This window comes from Panthera pardus, unplaced genomic scaffold, assembly GCF_024362965.1.
Source record: "Panthera pardus isolate Hobbes unplaced genomic scaffold, ASM2436296v1 HiC_scaffold_17, whole genome shotgun sequence".
NCBI lineage: Eukaryota > Metazoa > Chordata > Mammalia > Carnivora > Felidae > Panthera > Panthera pardus.
The window spans coordinates 146,138,123-146,158,195 of record NW_026526732.1 but is presented as its reverse complement, the minus strand read 5'-3'; the positions used below and the strand labels follow the sequence as shown (position 1 = coordinate 146,158,195).

At 50.7% G+C, this 20,073-nt stretch overlaps 1 protein-coding gene across 2 annotated transcripts; it reads left to right on the top strand.

Moving 5' to 3' along the window:
* Positions 1 to 112: 112 nt before the first annotated feature.
* DEF6 (DEF6 guanine nucleotide exchange factor) lies at positions 113 to 19,548 on the top strand. Of its 2 annotated transcripts, none has more exons than XM_053905110.1 (11): positions 113 to 211; positions 10,603 to 10,743; positions 11,366 to 11,551; positions 13,150 to 13,386; positions 13,480 to 13,626; positions 15,593 to 15,701; positions 15,887 to 16,185; positions 17,223 to 17,389; positions 17,503 to 17,701; positions 18,661 to 18,751; positions 18,955 to 19,548. In XM_053905110.1, the coding sequence occupies exons 1-11, from the start codon at positions 137 to 139 to the stop codon at positions 19,176 to 19,178; spliced, it is 1,875 nt and encodes a 624-aa protein (XP_053761085.1). In that variant the 5' UTR covers positions 113 to 136; the 3' UTR covers positions 19,179 to 19,548. The 2 variants fall into 2 exon arrangements, with proteins under 2 accessions (XP_053761085.1, XP_053761084.1); XM_053905109.1 differs by lacking the exon at positions 113 to 211 and adding an exon at positions 287 to 792.
* The last annotated feature ends 525 nt before the right edge of the window (positions 19,549 to 20,073 follow it).

The following is a 20,073-nucleotide window of genomic DNA, read 5'->3' as shown; positions in this document are numbered from 1 at the left end:
GAGGATGGGGAGGCAACAAGTCACGTGCCAAGTCCGCCTGACCTGGAGAGGTGCCCTGGCCCAACTCCTCCGCCAACTTTGTGTTGTTGCCTTTGTTTTCTTCCGCCTGGGAGGAGCCCCACCACCACAGTGTTAGATGGCCCTAAAAGATGTGCTTTATCCAGGGCCTGCTCTGCCTCACATCCATCCCCGGACTTTACAACTCTGTGACGTGGGTATTTTTACTGCTTTACTATGAGGAAACTGCTCAAGGAGGTTAAGTAATTCATCCAAGGCCTCCTGTCTGGTAAGTGTGGAATTGAGACAGGATATCCCCTAATGCCACCCTTCTACAGTCAGGAGGGTGGACTTGCTTTCTCCCCCTCAGCAAGCTGCCTCTGGGAGCGCAGGAAGCCCCAGAAGGTTGTGGGGCTGAGGAGGCTTCTAAAGGGCCTCACGCCTAGGGAGCTGCACTGAACAGAACAAGGGCTCTGGCCTTCCAGGGTCTGGTGCCGAGGTCCCACGCAGAGAGTGGGGCCACTGAGCGCTGCAAGAGCAACAGGCTGGTTCCTGCCAGCACGGGGAGCCCCATGCAAGCAGGCAGGTGGAGCTCTTGCTCCGCGCCATGGCCCCTCTGCGGTCTCTGCAGCCGTTTGCATTTCCTGAAACCGGATCTCGGTGTCAGAGCCGCCCCCGGGCCGGGCGGGCACCTCAGCAATGGCCCTGCGCAAGGAGCTGCTTAAGTCCATCTGGTACGCTTTCACCGCACTGGACGTGGAGAAGAGCGGCAAGGTCTCCAAGTCCCAGCTCAAGGTGAGGGGCACCCGGGGCCCAGGGGAGGCCGGCAGACATGCCTCATCAGCCCCTGCAGCCCAGGAGCCAGGCATGAATGCTGTGCTGCTCCCCGGGCACTCAGCCATCCAGAGGCCCAGGCCTGGGGAGGGGAGACAGTACTGGGTAAGCAGGACAACATAGCCTAGTAGATCCTGCTGCCCACGTTCTGAGGCCCCAGGGAAGTACGTGCAGAGCTTTTGCCCAGAGCCCTGCCCCCCCCCCCCAACTCTTGGGAGGGTGGAGGTGGCATCATTAGGTTTTGAAGGCCAACAGGCCAGGCGACATCCCATACTCCGTGTGTTGAGCACACGTCTCCCCAGAGTGAAGCTTGGGCACGCACCCTACTCCTTCCTGCTGCTTCCTCCTGGTTTTGAAGAGAGACAGTTAGCTAGTACTTGTCAGTCACTTCCTCCCGGAGCTGAGAGAGTGGCTTAAAGAGCCTCTCCCAGTTCCAAACCAGGCTGACTTGGTCATCTTTGGCAGAGAACAGCTCCTCTGAACTCTTGTCTCCCAGGTGCAACAGCACTGGGAAGGGGCAAGGACCAAGACCCTGTTCTGCTGCTGCCCAGCTCAGCCTCCCCTCCTCCCACACACCAGGTTGGGAAACTGTTCCCTTTGGCCTTGGGACCTCAGGTAGGGAGGGAGTGGAATCTGAGCCCAGGAAGAGCTCCATCAGTGATTGTCCTATGTACGGTTCAGTACTTGGTCCTAGACAATTAATTCCTAGGCGATCAAAAAGTTTCCTCCCTTCCTCTAGTGCTAGCTTAGTGTGGCCTTCTCCACCCTAGTTAGTGGGGAAGAAGCAAGGCCCTAGGCCACTGAAACCAGGGAACACTGGGAGATAGGAACAGGGTAAGCCTCGGTTCTCTGTGACCTCTCTTAACGGACCATTCATTCAATTCACATGTTTACTGAGCAACTATGTGCCTCGCGTGAAGCTAGGCCCTAAATTTCTGGTGTCCGATCTGGGCACCCCCAAAGGTGGAATGTAGCCTCAAGGAAACCTCCATTCTTAATGATTAAGGTAGGAGATGCCTGGAAACCTGGGAGAGATGAGTGGGGCAGGATAGGCACTATGCCCCACCCCCAATCCAACCTCCTACTTTGCTGAATTTCAATGCAATAAACTTGGATGTGCCAAACTGGTCCTATCCCATAATCTACCCCTTAGCCAGACTTACGAGCATCCAAAAAATGATTCTTGGCACCCCCAGGAAAGATAGTCCGTTACCACCTTTGATCATCTGGGAGGATTCCTCAACAGGCAGGTTCTTCCTTACATTCTATTTAAATCATTTTATTGCAGATCATGTCATCTAGCAGGGACTTCAGTACAGACAGAAGAAAAGTAGATCATCCAAAATCCATCCCTGCAACAACCCGTGCCCTGCATCCACCTCCCACTCTCATTAATATTTTATAGAAATAATCCCAACCTCCATAGTTTGTTGTCTCCAAGATACCATTTTCTGCCTCTCTATTACCTATAGCTCCTATAACCTCTCCAGGCTATCTATGGAAGGTACAGCCCTCAGGTGGGTCCCCTTTTCCTGGCTATCAGCCAGTAAGGCTTTCTACCTTAACCTTCTTTTCTTGGCCTCCCAACTGGATCGATGCCCACACCTCACCCCCACTGGTTGGGTATTTGCAGGGAAGGTTTTATTAGGAGCTTACATACTTGAACTGTCCACTGTCTGTATCCCTTCACAGCTCAAACTGAGCCCACTGCCAGCAGCTTTGGCCACATAGGATCAAAGGTAGATTTCTCCCCCACTCAACAGAAAATGCGTCCACTCTGAGAATCTGTGCTAGTGGTAGGAGTCTTGGACCAGGTGGTGGGTGGGGCAGAAGTGGTAAGGCCCATGTCACACACGAGAAAGATAGGGAAGGCAGTTCTTTCCCAAGACCATAGTGGTGGATACTGGAAGAGGAGGAAGTAGTGATAGTGTTGGGGGTGGGGATGCCGGAAAGGCAAAGGAGCAATAGAGAAGTGGTCAGAAGCCAGAGGAAGAAGCAGATGAGAGGTATACCAGTGGGGCCAACCCCACCCCTGAAAAGACTTGGGAGAGAAGGGAAAAGATCTTGGGATTAATCTGTCCTCACCAACACTGTCCCTGGCCTTGGGGTCCTCAGTTGGGACCAGGCCAGAGAACTGAACCAGCCCAGCAAGCTGTGCCTGTCTGTGACAGTCACCACTTCCCTGATGTGTTGGGAGAAGGGCTGCCACTGGCTGTCAGCAAGCCCTCTGAGAATTACCCAAGGAGTCAGGATTGTTTTCTCTGGAGAAGAGAAGACTTGGAGGACAGAGCAGATGAGTCTTCCTCTCTCTGAATTCTTGTAGAAAGTACAATGGCCTTTGTCCAGTTGAGGAAAGTACAGTTAGCCAATATGAATGGCACTGCTGCCCAGGATGGATTTAGATTGAGCACAAAATTTGCCAGGAGTTGAGGACTCCTCTTCCCTAGGGGAGCAGTCTTGGTTCTGAGCCTAGTGGGGGATTAGCTGAGAATTGGGGGTGAGGGGCCTGAGACTGGGGATGTGGATGGAGCAGAAAGTCTCTGGCTCGATGAGATCTCAGGAGGCAGCAGGCCTACCCCTTCCCCTTGACAGGCAAGAGCTGGGGCCTTACCCACTTGGCTTTTTATTATTATTATTTTTTAAATGTTTTATTTATTTTTGAGACAGAGAGAGACAGAGCATGAGCAGGGGAGGGGCAGAGAGAGAGAGGGAGAAAGAGAATCTGAAGCAGGCTCCAGGCTGTCAACACAGAGCCTGAGGTGGGGCTCGAACTCACGAACCATGAGATCATGACCTGAGCTGAAGTCAGACGCTTAACTGACTGAGCCATCCAGGCACACCCCCCCCCCCCACTTGACTTTTTTAGGTCTTTCAGGCTCCTGAGCTTCAGGCTCTGCCTCAGGAGAGGGACAGCAGCCTTCTCCTCTGTGGAGGGGAGGTTAAGAACAACTCCAGTCCAGGAACCTGCTGGCTGCGATCTTCAGCTTTTTTGTTCTGACCCCTACCTACTGCTGGCCTCCCCAGCCTAGGATGGTGGGCAGAGGGAGGATGATTTCGTGGTGTGCAGAACACTTGACTCAGAGCCACATAGGCCTGGACTTCTAAACTCCTTCCCAGCTAGGTGACCTTGGGCAAGTGACTGCCCATCTCTGAATTTCTAGTTTCTCATCTGTAAAGCCAGTGGGTTGAACTGGGGATCTCCAAGCTATCCAGCTAGATTACTAAGATAAAAAGGGTTTTTTTTTCTACTAAAATAAATTTTGACAAAGTACATCAAGTAGGTGAAATTGATCCTTGATGCAGCCTCTCTTTTCCCTTTTCTGAGCCTCTTTCTTTGGTGCCTGCCCTCAGCCCCTTCTAGCCCTTTCTTGCTCTCAGCAGGCGCACAACTCATTCAGAGATTCTCACCTTTTTGAAATCCCCAGGGCTCCTCCCTCCTGATAGTAGTTATACTTTATTATCTGCTGGTTGTAACTCTTTAAAGGATCTATATAATTTAAAAGTATCTCCTGACACTGAGATACACTTAAAAAACGATAGGTCGTATAGGAAAGAGAGATTATGTACTGTCTTTGCAGCCATTAGTTGGTGCTCCTTATGGGTTCCCAAACCCCTCATATCTGAGTTCCCGAGCGAAGTCTGGGAACCGCAAGACCATGGGCCCTGGCACCTGCCCCATCCCCACACTTGAGTTTTTAGGGAACTCACAAGCCCCTAGAGGAGAACCATTTCCCCACATGCCTCCACAGGAAACAGTGGGTAAATGAAACCTCTCAAAGGTCAGTTGCTGTCAACTCAGAGGTCAGAGGTTGCCTGGGTTGGGGGTGAGACTGTGAGAGTCCTCTGTGAGGGAGCCTGAATGACGGCTTGTGAAAACTACAGGCACCTGGACCCCACCCCTGGAAACTCTGAGTCAGTAAGTCTGGGCGGGCCCCAGCGTATTTCAGTTTCACCAGCTCCCCAGGTGATTGTGATGCTCAGCCAGAGCTAATGTAGCAGAGAGATCAAGAGTAGGGCTTTAGAGGCAGACTTCCAGCAAGATGCTTAACCTCTCTGAGCCTTGATTTCCTCATCTGTAAAAGGAGGATAATGAGAGTCCCTGCCTCCAGGGCTGAGGATTGATTGAAATCAGCCCAGTGAGCTCCTGCGCATTCTGGCCTCCGCCCCTGCCATTTCCTTTCCAGCCTGACCCTCCCCTGGTCACACCCTCTCACCACCTCTAGCCCCAACCAGCACCCAGGCACAGGAAGCCTGGCAGTCTGAGGTCTACCGAGCTCTCTGGGGGAGAAGCCCTGAGCCCTGAGTGTCTGGAGCCTTAATTGCTTCTGGTCCCGACACCTGACGGCTCACAGGGATTGGAGCCTCTGTCCCGGGCCCCTCAGATTCCACTGGCAAAAGGTACAGGTGAGGAAGGTATGTCTTAGAGGACAGTGTGGACGAATGAACCAAAGTGAGGAACAGCTCAAATAACTGCACTGCCGTGTGGCAGGTTCCATCCAGGGGTGGGAAGGGGGTTTGCACAGCATCTCTTTGAATGCTGTTTTTAGAGATACAAAAACTAAGTCCCAGTGAGGTTAATTTGCTCAGAGAGATTCAGTACATGTCTGCCTGACTTTGTATTTCTCACACTTCTTCCCATGAAGCGTTTAATTTCATTCAACAGATATTTACTGAGTTTCTTAGGTGCCAGACCCATGATACAGCAGTGAATAAAACAGACAAAAATCCCCCCATGGTGGTGCTACCATCCTAGTCAGAAAATACAGATGATAAAATAAGTACAAATGTATCACGTGATGGAAGATGATCCATGACATGAGAGTAAATAAAGCAGAAATGGGGATGGAGAGTGGGGGGTTGGGGTAGAGGGGATGGGGTTATAGATTTAAATAAGGTGGTCTTGAGAAGGTGACATCTCAGTTAAAGACGGGAAGGAGAAGAGAGTATGTGCCATGCCTGCACCTGGAAGAAGGATGTTCCAGGCTGAAGGGATGGCAAGTACAAAGGCCCTGAGGCAAATGTGTGCCTGGCAGAGGAGTGAGCAAGAGGAATGAAGTCAGAGAAGGTGCAGGAGGCCAGGTCATATGGGGCCTGAGGCCTCTGGAAGGACTTGGAATTTTACTCTGAGAAAAATGGGAAACCATTGGAGCATGTAAGTTAGACTTGAGTCAGACAAAAACATTTATCTTGTGGGGGACATGGTACTGAACTCTGGAATCAGGCCTGAGCTTAGAGTCCTTGCTGCCCTCAAGGAATGTAGAACACCCAGAAATGCTCGCACAAAAAGGGAATAGCAAATAAATGTCATTATAGACCAACTTAATAACAGGGTGCATTAGTGGTTAATGGCACTCTTTGGTTTTTTATCTCTGTGGCTTTAAATTTTTGTCATAAAAACAAATCCTCTTGGTTAAAAAAAAGAATTCAGAGTGTAGAAGAATATAATTTTAGAGAAGATGAAATTTATTCAAGTAAAACATGTTACTGGTTTAAAAAAAATTCAAAGACAAACGTAATGTTAAATATGATGAAAGTTCCTCCCCTCCCTGGGGAAGGATGGTGGGGTGATAGCTGTTAACAGTCTGCTGAGTCTTCTAGATTTTTCCTATATACAAATAAACACATTAGGTTGGGCCATATGAAATTGCTGACATTTTATTGTTTCAACCTATTAAAACTGCAATTTGCTATGGTTCAACCTAATCTTTGCACACATTTATTTTACAAACATTCCACTCTACAGCTTGTTTTTTTTTCACCAACCAGTATATTATGCATATCTTTCCATGTGTGTTCATAAAAGCATAATAATAAAAATAGCACACAACTTTTATTAAACAATGAGCTCCCTACCAGGTGCTATGCTGACCTCTTCATTCTAAAAAAAAAAAAACAAACAAAAACAAAAAAAAACAAAAAACCCTTTGGAAATTTATTTATTTACTTTATTTATTTATTTATTTATTTATTTATTTATGTTTGTTTGTTTGTTAATTTATTTTGAGAGAGACAGTGCAAGTGCAGGAGGGGGAGAGAGAGAGGGAGACAGAGAATCCAAAGCAGGCTCCACGCTGCCATCGCAGAGCCCAATGCGGGGCTGGAACCCACCAAACTGTGAGATCATGACCTGGGTCAAAACCAAGAGTCAGACATTTAACCAACTTAGCTACCCAGGCACCTCTGGGAATTTTTTAAATGTTTATTTATTTATTTATTTGTTTATTTTTTGAGAGAGAGAGACAGAGCATAAGTGGGGGAGGGGCAGAGAGCAGGGGAGAGAGAGAGTCCCAAGCAGGCTCCACACTCAGCAGGGAGTGGGGGCTCCATCTCATGAACTGTGAGACCATGACCTGAGCATGACTTGAGTCAGATGCTTAACTGCCTGAGGGCACCCAGGCGCCCCTAAGAAACCTTTTGGAGTAGGCCCCCTTATTATTCTCACAGAGGAGATAAGGTCTTAGAGATGTTAAACCACTTGCCCATAAGCACACAAGTGTCAGAGGTAAAATATTTCCAACCACACATAGGTCCATGACACGGTGTACCTGTCCCCCTACTGAAGAAGCCTAGCTGTCTCCAATTCCTCATATTATAAACAATGCTTCAGTGAACATTCTTGTACATGTAGCTCTGTTCCCTTGAGCATCTATAGGTTAGATGATTAGAAATTTGGGGGTCATGCCCAATTTTAAGTTTGATAGGTTCTTGCCCTCCAGAGAGATTAATTCACACCTCAGCAGTAGAGCATTCAAATCCCCATTTCTTCATAGTCTCTTCAGTACCTGATATCAGTCAAGATCTATGTCCATATGTGAGGTTAAAAAATTGCACTTTGGGGGCACCTGGGTGGCTCAGTTGGTTAAGCATCCAACTTCGGCTCAGGTCCAGTTCTCATGACTGCCTTGTTCGAGCCTGGCGCCAGGCGCTATGCTGACAGCATGGAGCCTGTTTCGGATTCTGTGTCTCCCTCTCTCTCTGCCCCTCCCCTGCTCGTGCTCTGTCTCTGTCTCTCAAAAATAAATAAACGTTGAAAAAAAAATTTTAATTGCACTTTCTACGCAGAAAGAGAACTAACATTAGCTCTGGGCAGACCTAACTCTGGCACTCTCCATAATCCTTTCCAGCCTCACAGCCTCTCCAGGTGACAGTTACTATCCCATTGTTTTACTGACAATGAAACTGAGGGGTAGAGGGTGAAGGTGTCTACCTTCTAACAGCTTAACAAAGTATACCTCTTTCCACTAGAGGAAGCCTAAATCGTAGGGCTGATTTTTATTGGCCCAGGTTTGGTCACGTGCCTTTCCTTCAGCCAATCGCCGTGACTCTGATGTGCCCACCCCCTGCCCCAGGTCGGGTCAGGGTACACGGGTCAATTACCACAGATATTGAGAATGGGGGAGAGGTGCTTCTCAAAGAAAAATCAGGGCTCCATTACCAAATAAGGGAGAAGAAGGCAGAGTTTATCAGGAAGAAACTTAAGATGTCCTCTAGAACAAGAGAAGCAAAACCAAATATGGCACATGAGATGATATGAAGAGCACGGGAACCAGGGTTGGGGTGGGGTCAGGGATGGCTTCCCAGAGAGGTATGAGCGAAAACAGAAACACCCTCTTGCTGGGTCTTCCAACTTCCCTCTTTGTTAAGTCGAGCCTGAGGCCCAGCAGAATACTGGGGGCAAGTGTCAATCCTTTGTCCCATCTTCTCTCATAAGAGAATAAAGAAGTGAAGACTTGGCATGGTACCATCCCTGGGGTGTTGCCAGCTCCTGCCTCAGGACCTGACCCTAAGCTTAACTGTTGGTGGGTGGAAGCAGCCCTTAAACACAGCATTTGTTGACTGCCTTCAGTGTGCAAAAGAGGACATAGGGGCTGGGTGGTAGAAATGAACAGAAACTTTGCCTCCAGAGTTCACCATCTACCTGGAGAAAGAGTCTCAGGGTCAGTATTTTAATAGGGAGGCACACCTGGTTCCAGCCTCAGCTCGGCCACTTACTCTCAACTTCTCCAAGGCTGAGCACCTTCATCTAAAATACAGGGACCAGGGCGCCTGGGTGGCTCAGTCGGTTGAGCCTCCGACTTTGGCCCAGGTCACGATCTCACGTTTGTGAGTTCAAGCCCCGCGTCGGGCTCTGTGCTGACGGTGCAGAGCCTGGAGCCTGTTTCAGATTCTGTGTCTCCCTCTCTCTCTCTGACCCTCCCGCATTCATGCTCTGTCTCTCTCTGTCTCAAAAATAAATAAACGTTAAAAAAATTTTTTAAATAAATAAATAAATAACGGGGATAATTATATCTGTGTATCGCAGTTGTGGATTTTAGACATGGGGTATAGAAAGCACCTCATACAGTGGCTGCCACATAGTAGGTGTGCAATAATGACCATTTTCATCATTACCACTGTGATAAGTGCTATAAGAGAACTACCCGAGGCAGTTTTATTTTTTCCTGCTCTTGTTCCAACTTCAACCTCTTTGTTCTTATATCATGGGTTTGTTAACCAACCCGTGTTTCCCCTCCACACCACCATGGCCACCATCCCTTCTAGGCCTTTTCCTCCACATGTCACAGACCATTTTTCGTGACCCTTCTTTGAGCCCTTTCCAGCTCCCTTCCATCTTTGAAGGGCAGTGACTGGAACTGCACTTGCCTTTCCCGGAGCTAGGCACACTGCAGCCCGAACACTGAGTCTTTGATGGAAATGATGAGACATTGGAGGCTTCTGCCCTGGTGTGACAGCCACCTCCCTGCTGATAGATAGCCCAGCATCCTGGGAAGCACCTGGGCTTTGGGATCTTCAGAGCTGGATTTGAATCCCAGACTCTTGCTTACTGTGAATCCTTGGGGAAGTTATTGAATCCCTTGAGCCTCAGTGTCCTTGTCTGTAGAAAGAGGACATCCCTACCTAACGAAGTGGCTAAGAACATGGCTGCGTGGGTTTGAAGCCCAGCTCTTTAACCTCATCTGTAAAATGGGGATATTAACAGTTGTTATGGGGATTAAATGAATTATGTGTAAAGTACTTAACTCAGTGTGCTTAGTGCATAGTAAGGGTATACGTTTTAGGTTTCTTTGTTTTTTGTTTTTTATTGAAGTATAATTGTCATATAACATCTTAGTTTCAGGTATACAGCATAATGATGTGATATTTGTATATATTGTGAAATGATCACCACAATGTCTAGTTAACATCTGTCACCATACATACTTACCCAACTTTTTTCTTTTCTTTTTTTTTTACAACTTTTTTCTTGTAATGAGAATTTTTAAGATCCACTCTTAGCAACTTTCAAATACGTATGCAGTATTATTAACTATAGTCTCCATGTTATACTTTACATCCTCATAACTTATTTTATAATTGGAAGTTGTACCTTTTGACCCCCTTCATGCATTCCACCTACCTCCCTACCCCCTGCCCCTGGTAACCACGTCTGCTTTCTGTATCTGTGAGCTTGCGGGGGAGGGGGTGTTTATTTGTTGTTTAGATTCCACATGTAAGTGAGATCATATGGTATATATTTTTCTCTGATTTCACTTAGCATAGTGCCCTCAAGTTCCACCCACGTTGTTGCAAATGGCAAGATTTCCTTCTTTTTTATGACTGAATTGTATTCCGTTGTCTATATAAATACGTAAGTTTTAGTTATGATTGAATTGCATCATGTGTGCAGAGGACTTAGCCAGGATGGGAATGGGGACAAGCCAGGAGGTGGGAACAGTCCTCTGGCCCAGTTTTGGTTGGGGCACAGGAAGGCAAACTGCCACTCTGTCTCAGGTGCTGTCCCACAACCTGTACACGGTCCTGCACATCCCCCACGACCCTGTGGCTCTGGAGGAGCACTTCCGGGACGATGACGATGGCCCCGTGTCCAGCCAAGGATACATGCCTTACCTCAACAAGTACATCCTGGACAAGGTGGGGCCTAGCTTGAGGGGGCACCTCTAACCTCTCCCCACTCCCCAGTCTGGCCAGCACCCCAATACACTGCCACCCCAACTCCTCCCACCTATAAACCCCCACTTCTGTCCCCACTGTCCATCCCCACCCTCCCAGCTCCTTCTTTCACACTGCAGCCCCCTGTCCCCCTCCCTGCTTCCCTTAACTCACCCTCAATCTCCCTCACCTCAGCCTCCACACTTCCACCCCATTCCTACCTAGGCTCACCCCCCATTTCCAGCTGTAACCTTTACAGAAGGCTCTCCAGCCTCCCCAGTGCTGTGCCTCCTGCTCCTCCCAGCTGTCACTCTCTTCTCTTCTTGATTGTCCATCCTCCCTTGGCCTCCGCTTCTCTTTCCCCTGGGCTGAGGGGCTAGTGTTTCTCTGTTGGCAGGGGACTCGGGTGGGTGTGGATTGGTGTGGGAGGTGTGGAATCAGCTAGTTACCTGGTAAGCAGTTCAGGGATTCCTCAAGTTAGAGCCCCAACTTGGCAGGGTAGGGAGCAGGGGAGTAGGTGACCCCAAGAAAGCAGCTGCAGTCTTGTTTGGTGGTAGAGCAAGGATGGGGCGGCCTTTGGGCTGACATGCAGGCCTGGTGGCAGGTGGAGGAGGGGGCTTTCGTTAAGGAGCACTTTGATGAGCTGTGTTGGACCCTGACGGCCAAGAAGAACTATCGGGTGGACAGCAACGGGAACAGCATGCTCTCCAATGAGGATGCCTTCCGCCTCTGGTGCCTCTTCAACTTCCTGTCTGAGGACAAGTACCCTCTGATCATGGTTCCTGATGAGGTGAGGGTAATGGCAGCCCCAGAATCACTGGGGCCAGGCCTCAGCAAAACCATGAATCATCTCTGCAACTTTCCCACAACCCCCTTCTTCTTGGTCTTCCCATGCTGGTGCTTCTCTGCCCCCAGCTGTCCCCAGATGCTAGAATTGCCCGGACCAGAATAATTGTGCCGTCCCCCAGGGAGAACCAAAACTACACTTACTTCAAGCCTCTGTTAACCCTCAAAGTAGGAAAATGACCTGTAGATTCTATGTACACAGAGCTGTAAATGCCTGATACCTTACTGGGCTTTTAAAAATGAAAACCATTTAAAAAAAAAAAAAATGAAAACCATTTAAGATCAAATGGCAGGATTTAAGGCACCGTAGCAGTCTGAGAAGGGTACTATATGAGAGGAAGGGAGACTTTCCTGGGATAGCTGTCCAATTACCCCAGGGGGGTGGGGCAACCAAATCTGGCTCTGGCTCTAGATTTTTCCCTTCCTGTCTTCTGTAATTTGGGGAGAGCCAGGGCCAACCCAAATCAGGGCTCCAGAGAGGGTATGCTGGGAGTAGAGGCTCTACTGCCTCAACTCAGGTGCCCCCCAACCCACTTCCCACCTCTCTCCCCCATCTGTTCAGCCTTCTCCTGACCTTTTGGTGACTATGAAGATGCCAGGGTCAATTTAGGTCTTAAGGTATAGAGGGGAGGAATCCTCCGTGTTTACAAGTCCTGGCACATCCAACTGCACTCAGATTTGTCTCCTTGCTTCTGTTTGTGGGAAGGGTGAGGGAAATATCTAATCCCTGAACTGGTACACCCCCCCCCCCCCACTCCCAGCTGAGACCCAGGAGGCTCCAGAGCAAGAGAGTTTCCCAAGAAGCTGCTGGGGCAGGAAAGGGACATGTGTCTCTCTACACTTGGTTCAGCACCCCTGTCAGACTCCTGTCAGGGCAAGGTGGCCCCTCATTGGCCAGAAGGCTGTTTGCTGCTGCGATCAACATGTATGAACAAACTGCAGCAGGATGTACCCCAACCACTACTTCCTGTTCCTCTGTAGCAGGTTTCCTGTCCCTGCCCTGCTTACCACCACCCCCAATCCCCTTAACCTCCCATAAGGGAAGGATCCTCTGGGTTGGAGCTTGGGCTTGGAATAAGGACTCAGATGGGATTCAGGAGATCTGAATCGAGTTCTTGCTGCCACCAACTTGCTGTATGATTTAGAACAAGTCACTTCCCCCTTTGGGCCTCAGTGTTGTCATCTGCAAAGTAAGGGTATTGGATGACAGGGCCCTTGCACCCCCTCTGATGTAATCTATGATTTGCTGCCTCTGCCTGGCCCCTAGCCCTCGGCCTTCACCCTGCCCTTAATTTAAAGCATGAAGGAGTGGGACATGGGACTGGAGGTTGGGGAGGGGAAGGGGATGCCTGAATTGAGGTTGGGGCTCCAGGATTCCCTCCCAAATCTACCCTGGTTTCCACCAACATTTAGTCCTCTGGTCCCCCACTCCCTGTACCTGATCACCCCTGTCTAGGCTCTGGGGAGCGAGAGGGGGCACCCTCTGGTATTGTCGCAGGCAACACTGCCTGCTGCAGCCACCAGGCTTTCCTTCTCCTCCAGGTGGAATACCTGCTGAAGAAGGTGCTCAGCAGCATGAGCTTGGAGGTGGGCTTGGGTGAGCTGGAAGAGCTGCTGGCCCAGGAAGCCCAGGCAGCCCAGACCAGCGGAGGGCTCAGCGTCTGGCAGTTCCTGGAACTCTTCAACTCGGGGCGCTGCCTTCGAGGTGTGGGGCGGGACACTCTCAGCATGGCCATCCATGAAGTCTATCAGGAACTCATCCAAGATGTCCTGAAGCAGGTCAGGCCAAGCTGGGAACTGGAGGAGGACCCCCAGCTGGGGTGGATGGGGCGTGCCAGTGAGGCCTCTGACTTTCTCTGCTCTGGCTGGCAGGGCTACCTGTGGAAGCGAGGGCACCTGAGGAGGAACTGGACAGAACGCTGGTTCCAGCTGCAGCCCAGCTGCCTCTGCTATTTTGGGAGTGAAGAGTGCAAGGAGAAAAGGGGTACCATCCCACTGGACGCACAGTGCTGCGTGGAGGTGAGGGAGACGGTGACGGGGTAGAACACAGGTGTGAATTTTGCTAACGGTTTCAGAAGAGATGGCTTATGCCTCACACAACACAGCAAAATGTTCTAGGAATCCTCTTGAAAAGTTTTTCTCCTTCACCCAAATTCCATTCCCTTTGACAACTCTATATACCTCCTTCATCTTTCTCCACATCCCTCTCCTTTCCCTCCCTTGGCTCTGTCCCGTTATTATTTTAGTGGCTTAAAACAATTCTTTAAATTGTGGTAAAAAGTGGGGGGAGGGGCACCTGGGTGGGTCAGTCGGTTGAATGTCTGACTCTTGATTTCCGCTTAGGTCATGATCTCATGGTTTGTGGGTTCAAGCCCCCAGTCGGGCTCTGTGATGACAGTTCAGAGCCTGGGGCCTGCTTCGGATTCCGTGTCTCCCTCTCTCTCTGCCCCTCTCCGATTCATGTTTTCTCTCTCTCTCTCTGTCTCACTCTTTCTCAGAAGTAAGTAAACATTAAACTTTTTTTAATTGTAGTAAAAACTACACATCTATCATGAAATTTGCCATTTAAGTGTACAGTTCATAGCATTAAGTACATCCACAATGTGTGTAATCATTACCACTATTTCCAAAGCTTTTTCATCATCCCAAACAGAAACTCTCTACCCATTAAAAAATAACTCATCCCCTCCCCCACCCCCTGCTAACCTCTTTTCTACTTTCTGTCTCCATAAATTTGCCTGTTCTAGGTACCTGGAGTAGAATGGAATCATATAATATTTGTCCCTTTGTGACTGGTTTCTTTTACTCAGCATAATGTTCCAAGGTTCATCCATGCTGTGGTGTGGATCAGAACTTCACTCCTTTTTATGGCTAAATAATGTTCCATTGTGTAGACAGACATTTTGTTTATCTACTCATTCATTAATGGACAACGGGTTGTTTCCGTCTTTTTGCTGTTGTGAATAATGCTGGTTTGGACATCCATACAGAAGTTTCTGGGTAGACATATGTTTTCACTTCTCCGGGTACACACTGAGGAGTAGAATTGCGAGATCATATGGAAATGCTGTTTAACTTTTTAAGGAATAGCCAAATTGTTTTCCATAGCAGCCATACCACCTTACATTTTCACCAGCAGTGTACGTGGGTTCCACCGTCTACATCCTCATCAACATTTGTTGTTTTACATTTTTAAAAATCATCCTAGGCTCTGCCCATTTTTTGTCACGTAAGAAAACAGGTGTCGCTGAGGACAGAGCATAGATCTGGGCAGAAAGCTGAGCCCCACCACTAACAGGCAGTGTGAATTGGGCACGAGCCACGACCTGTGAGAGCCTCAGTTTCTTTTTCTGTAAAGTGGAGCCAATAATGCCTGCCTGGCAAGGTTGTTTGGGAGGTGTGAAAAAAATGATGCACATATAGCACTACTACGGCCTCTAGAGCATAAGAAGTTCAATATGTGGTAGCTGTTATTTTCCGCTAGAATATGACTTAGGGGAGGCAGGGATTTCAGTCTGTTAGGCACACCTCCACCTCGGTATCCTAAATGCCTAGAACAATAAACTGTCTGCAGTAGACACTCCAAAATATCTGTGGAATGAATGAGTGGAGAACTTTCTCAACAGGCAGGGCTATGTGAAAATGAATGATTTGGATAGTGAGGACCGTGTCACAGGAGGTGTTCAAGAATGATCTGCATAAGCACTCAGTAATGGGCTACATGCTAGGCCCCATGGAGAGATACCAAGATGAAAACGGCCCCGCCCTACCTCCAAAGAGCGGGGACTACAAGAGTTATGGGGACACAGTACGCCCCTAACTAACCCCCATGCCAAGCCATCCAGGCTCCTGGCAGAGTAGGAGCGGTGCCCAGGGTGGATGGTCAGCGAGGACCGGTAGGGGATGGAACTGGAGCGTCTCTGCGGCCGGTGTGGCCCTGACCCCAGTGAAGCCAGCGTATCTGGGGCCACTTGCCCTCTCCCAGGTGCTGCCCGACCGAGAGGGGAAGCGCTGCATGTTCTGTGTGAAGACAGCCTCCCGAACGTACGAGATGAGCGCCTCAGACACACGCCAGCGCCAGGAATGGACAGCTGGTGAGTGCTCGCCGCCGGCTGGCTTGGGTCGCCTCCTTAGTGACAAGGGGGTGGTAACACTGTCCAGCGGGAGGCCGGAGACTGACTCGAGCAACTCCTAAGGCCCCTTTCCGGAGGTGGACCACCTCGAGGACCCCGCTGCCCCCGGCTAGCCTTCTGCTGACCCCCTCCCTCTCCCGCCGCAGCCATCCAGACCGCGATCCGGCTGCAGGCGGAGGGGAAGACGTCGTTGCACAAGGACCTGAAGCAGAAGCGGCGCGAGCAGCGGGAGCAGCGGGAGCGGCGCCGGGCAGCCAAGGAGGAGGAGCTGCTGCGGCTGCAGCAGCTGCAGGAGGAGAAGGAACGGAAGCTGCAGGAGCTGGAGTTGCTACAGGAGGCGCAGCGGCAAGCCGAGCGCCTGTTGCAGGAGGAGGAGGAACGACGCCGCAGCCAGCACCGCGAGCTGCAGCAGACCCTCGAGGGCCAATTGCGCGAGGCGGAGCAGGTGGGGACCGCACCCGGCGGGGGACAGCTGGCAGAGAGATGCTGGGAGACCCGGCTAGAGAGCTGAAGGCCGGGGGCGGGGCCTGGGCCGGGGGCGGAGCCCACGGGCTGAGGAAGGAGGTGCGTGGAGGCGGGGCTTGGAATGAGGGCCTTGGAACAGAGCCTGTGCACCTGAATGAAACAAGCGTATGGGACAGGGCCAGTGCCAGGGGCAGGAGAAGGGGTGGGAGTGCAGGAGGAACCTATCCAAGTGATGGCTGGAGATGGAAGACGGGGTGGGGCTGGGAGCTGAGTGCTACAGGTGTAGAATTCGGACGCCTTGGCTGGAGGCGGGGCAACTAAAGACGGCGTTTGGGGATGAGTTTGGACCCACGCTGGACTAGGTTGGACTACACTTGATCTAAGTTTACAGTGGAACCAGTTCGGGGAACGCAGGATGGGAGGAAGGAGGGACGAATGTGGAGGCGGATAGACATGTAGGTGAATTAGATATAGGATTTAAGAGATCTAGAACTGGAGTTACAGACACCTGGATTCAATCCCAGCTCTGCCCCTTAGGAGCCTCGTGATCTCAGGCAAGTTAGCCTCTCTGTGCCTCATTTACTTATCAGTGACATGTTGGTGCTAACAGAACTGTGCTCTTAGAGGTATGGTGAGGATCAAGTGAAGGAACACCTTTAGTTGTTACAACAATTATTATAATTATAGTCACTCCCTGCCTAGTACTAGCCTTAATTATAGTTATAATGCCTAATATTAATAGGACATAATACTGATTATTAAGGCTGGTGCTAGGCAGGGGGTGACGAGCCCCTTTCCCCCATGTAGCCTCTGTTCACTGACCATTATCTGACCTAGTCAGGCTCCCGGAAAGGGGTCAGATCAGGAAACCCCAACATGAAGGAGCCCCCCCAGACCCTCACCGGGAGACAGCTAGTTGGGCCAGCCTAGTGGAGCCCTGGGGAAAGGGCAGCCTACCGGCGGCCCTCCCTGCCCCACGCCGTGCCCCCATGGACGCGGCTCTGTGTCCCCGTGCAGGCCCGGGCCTCCATGCAAGCCGAGATGGAACTGAAGAAGGAGGAGGCTGCCCGGCAGCGGCAGCGCATCCAAGAGCTGGAGGAGATGCAGCAGAGGCTTCAGGAGGCCCTGCAACTGGAGGTGAAAGCGCGGCGGGATGAGGAGGCTGTGCGCCTAGCCCAGACCAGGTAGGACTGAGCGGGACCCCTCCTGGTTCCCCTCCCTGACTCCCCAGCGTCCCGCTGGCGGGGCACCCGTGAGGTGCCTCGGCCGTGGAGACGACACAGTGTGCGCCCGGCAGACTGCTGGAGGAGGAGGAGGAGAAGCTGAAGCAGCTGCTGCAGCTGAAAGAGGAGCAGGAGCGCTACATCGAGCGGGCGCAGCAGGAGAAGCAAGAGCTGCAGCAGGAGATGGCGCTGCAGAGCCGCTCCCTGCAGCGAGCCCAGCAGCAGCTGGAGGAGGTGCGGCAGAACCGGCAGAGGGCCGACGAGGACGTGGAGGTGAGGCCCGCAGTGGCAGAGGGTGGAGGCCGGCGGGGTGAGCGCCTTAACCCGCAGGAGCCGGAGCCTTCCCTGAAACCCCGAAAACCCTGAAACCCTTCCTGGCTGTGTGGCCTCAGGCCGGTTGCCTGACCTTCCTGAGTTTCAAGTCCTTCACCCGAGGAAGGGGACCGGTAACAGCATTGTTATGAAGACCAAAGGAGATGATATGTGGTATTTAGCATGTAGCAAGTGCGGAGGGAACATTAGCTGCTATTTGCTTCATGGTTATTGATCTGCGCAAAATGTTCTCATACTCTTCCAAGCCCCCTCCCTTGCTGTCCCTATACCTTGGCTCTAATCTCCGTGGAAGAGGGGTTGATGTCATCGTCGTCGTCGTTGTTGTTCTTTTACAATTTTTGATGTTCTTATTAATGTCATTTTATTCGCTTTGTTGGCCGACATGGTCATAGTAAAAAATTTGAACACAGAAATATGTACCATGGAAAGGGAAAGTTCCTCCGTGGTTCCCTCACCCTACAACCACTGCTAATGGCTGGGTGAGCAGTGGAGTAGAGCTTTTGCATTAGGTCCTGCAGAGGTGGTGTGGTGCGGTGGTCAACGTCAGTCCCTGGGCAAGTCACTTAACCTCTTTTGCCCTTCCTTGTTGTTCACCTCTGCTCTGGAGGTTAACTAAAATAATAAATGTGCTTTGCACATCTTAGCTGCTTAATGAATGGAAACCATAATTATGATTATTTTTGACCCTTTGGGGACCCACGAGACCCCTGAAACTGGAAGCTAACTCTGTTCACATATCTCACTCTTTATGAACATGTGTGAGTTTTTCTGGGGAGGTGATCAATAGCCTTTGTCAGATTCTAAGGGGCCTGCAAACCTGAAAAGGTCAAGGCACCCTGTTTAGGATGGTCTGTTCAGTGGGTCTCTGACCCACTCCCCATTGGCCCTGTCCCCCACAGGCTGCCCAGAAGAAGCTGCGCCAGGCCAGCACCAATGTGAAACACTGGAATGTTCAGATGAACCGACTCATGCATCCAATTGAGCCCGGAGGTGAGAAGGGGTAGACCCTGGAGCTTTGTCTGGAGTGGGGAGAGGGAAGGGAAGGAGAAAGGGATACCTCCAGATCTACAGAGTCTGCAGGGGATCAAAGGTCAGGAGGTTCTCCTTTACCCCAGGGACTGAGGCAAGGCCCTTCAACCTGTCCCCTTTGCACGTACCTTTCTCCTTACACACGGCTGCCTTTTCTCTGCCAGACAAGCGTCCCACCACCAGCAGCTCCTTCACAGGCTTCCAGCCCCTTCCACTTGCCCGCCGTGACTCCTCCTTAAAGCGCCTGACCCGCTGGGGATCCCAGGGCAACAGGACCCCCTCACCCAGCAGCAGTGAGCAGCTGAAGTCCCTCAACGGTGGGGATGAGGCTCCCATCTCGGCTTCCACCCCCCAGGAAGATAAACTGGACCCATCGCCAGAAAATTAGCCTCTGCTATCCCCTTCCCCACCCCCCAACCTCATACCCACCAGAACCTGGCCACAGCTGGCCTGTGGGTGATGCCAACCCCTGCAGAAGAGGGAGCTGAGGACCTGGTGCCAGGAGCCCAGGCCCTCTAACCATGAAACAGTCCAGAACGGAGCCTTGTTTATTTTGGGCACCAGCCCCAGACCCCTGACCACTGAGGCTGTCTGGGATGTTGATCCTTGAGAACTTGATCCTGTGCCTTAACCCCAAGGACCCTATGCCCTGGGCTGGAAAAGAGACCAAACAAGCAAGCAAGCCAGCGGCATGTGCCCTCAGACTGCCACCAAGCTGTAGAGGCACGTTTCTAAATAAAAACTGCCCTTGGAGTGAATCCTTGATCAGGTCTGCCGTCCATCTCTCCTGCCACGTCCTGTCTTCCTTCCTCAAGTCCAGTTATAAGTCTCAGGAGTGAAGTGGAGTGCAGTGGCTAGGAAAGTACATTCTGCCACTTACCAACTGGGTGACTTTGGTCAAGTTTGTTCACCTCACAGTGTTTCAGTTCCTGTGTTGGTAAAACAGGAATAATAATAAGATGTAACTTATAGGGTTGTTGTGAGGATCAAGAGCTTGGCACATGAGCAAGGACTATTATTAGTATCACCCAAAAGTGTTTACTGAGCATCTATTCTACGCCCCACAACTTCCCTGTTATTTAATTCTCATGGCAACCCTGAGAGGTGGATGTTATTATTCGCATTTTACAGGTGGGGAAATTGAGGCTCAGAGAGGTCAGATAACTTGCCCAAAGCCTTCCAAACTTGCTTCTTTTCCCATATTATTTGACTCACTGACCTTGTCACCCAAGGCAGAGATATGGGAATCTAAGATGCTCCTTTCCTCTCATCCCCCTCGTGCA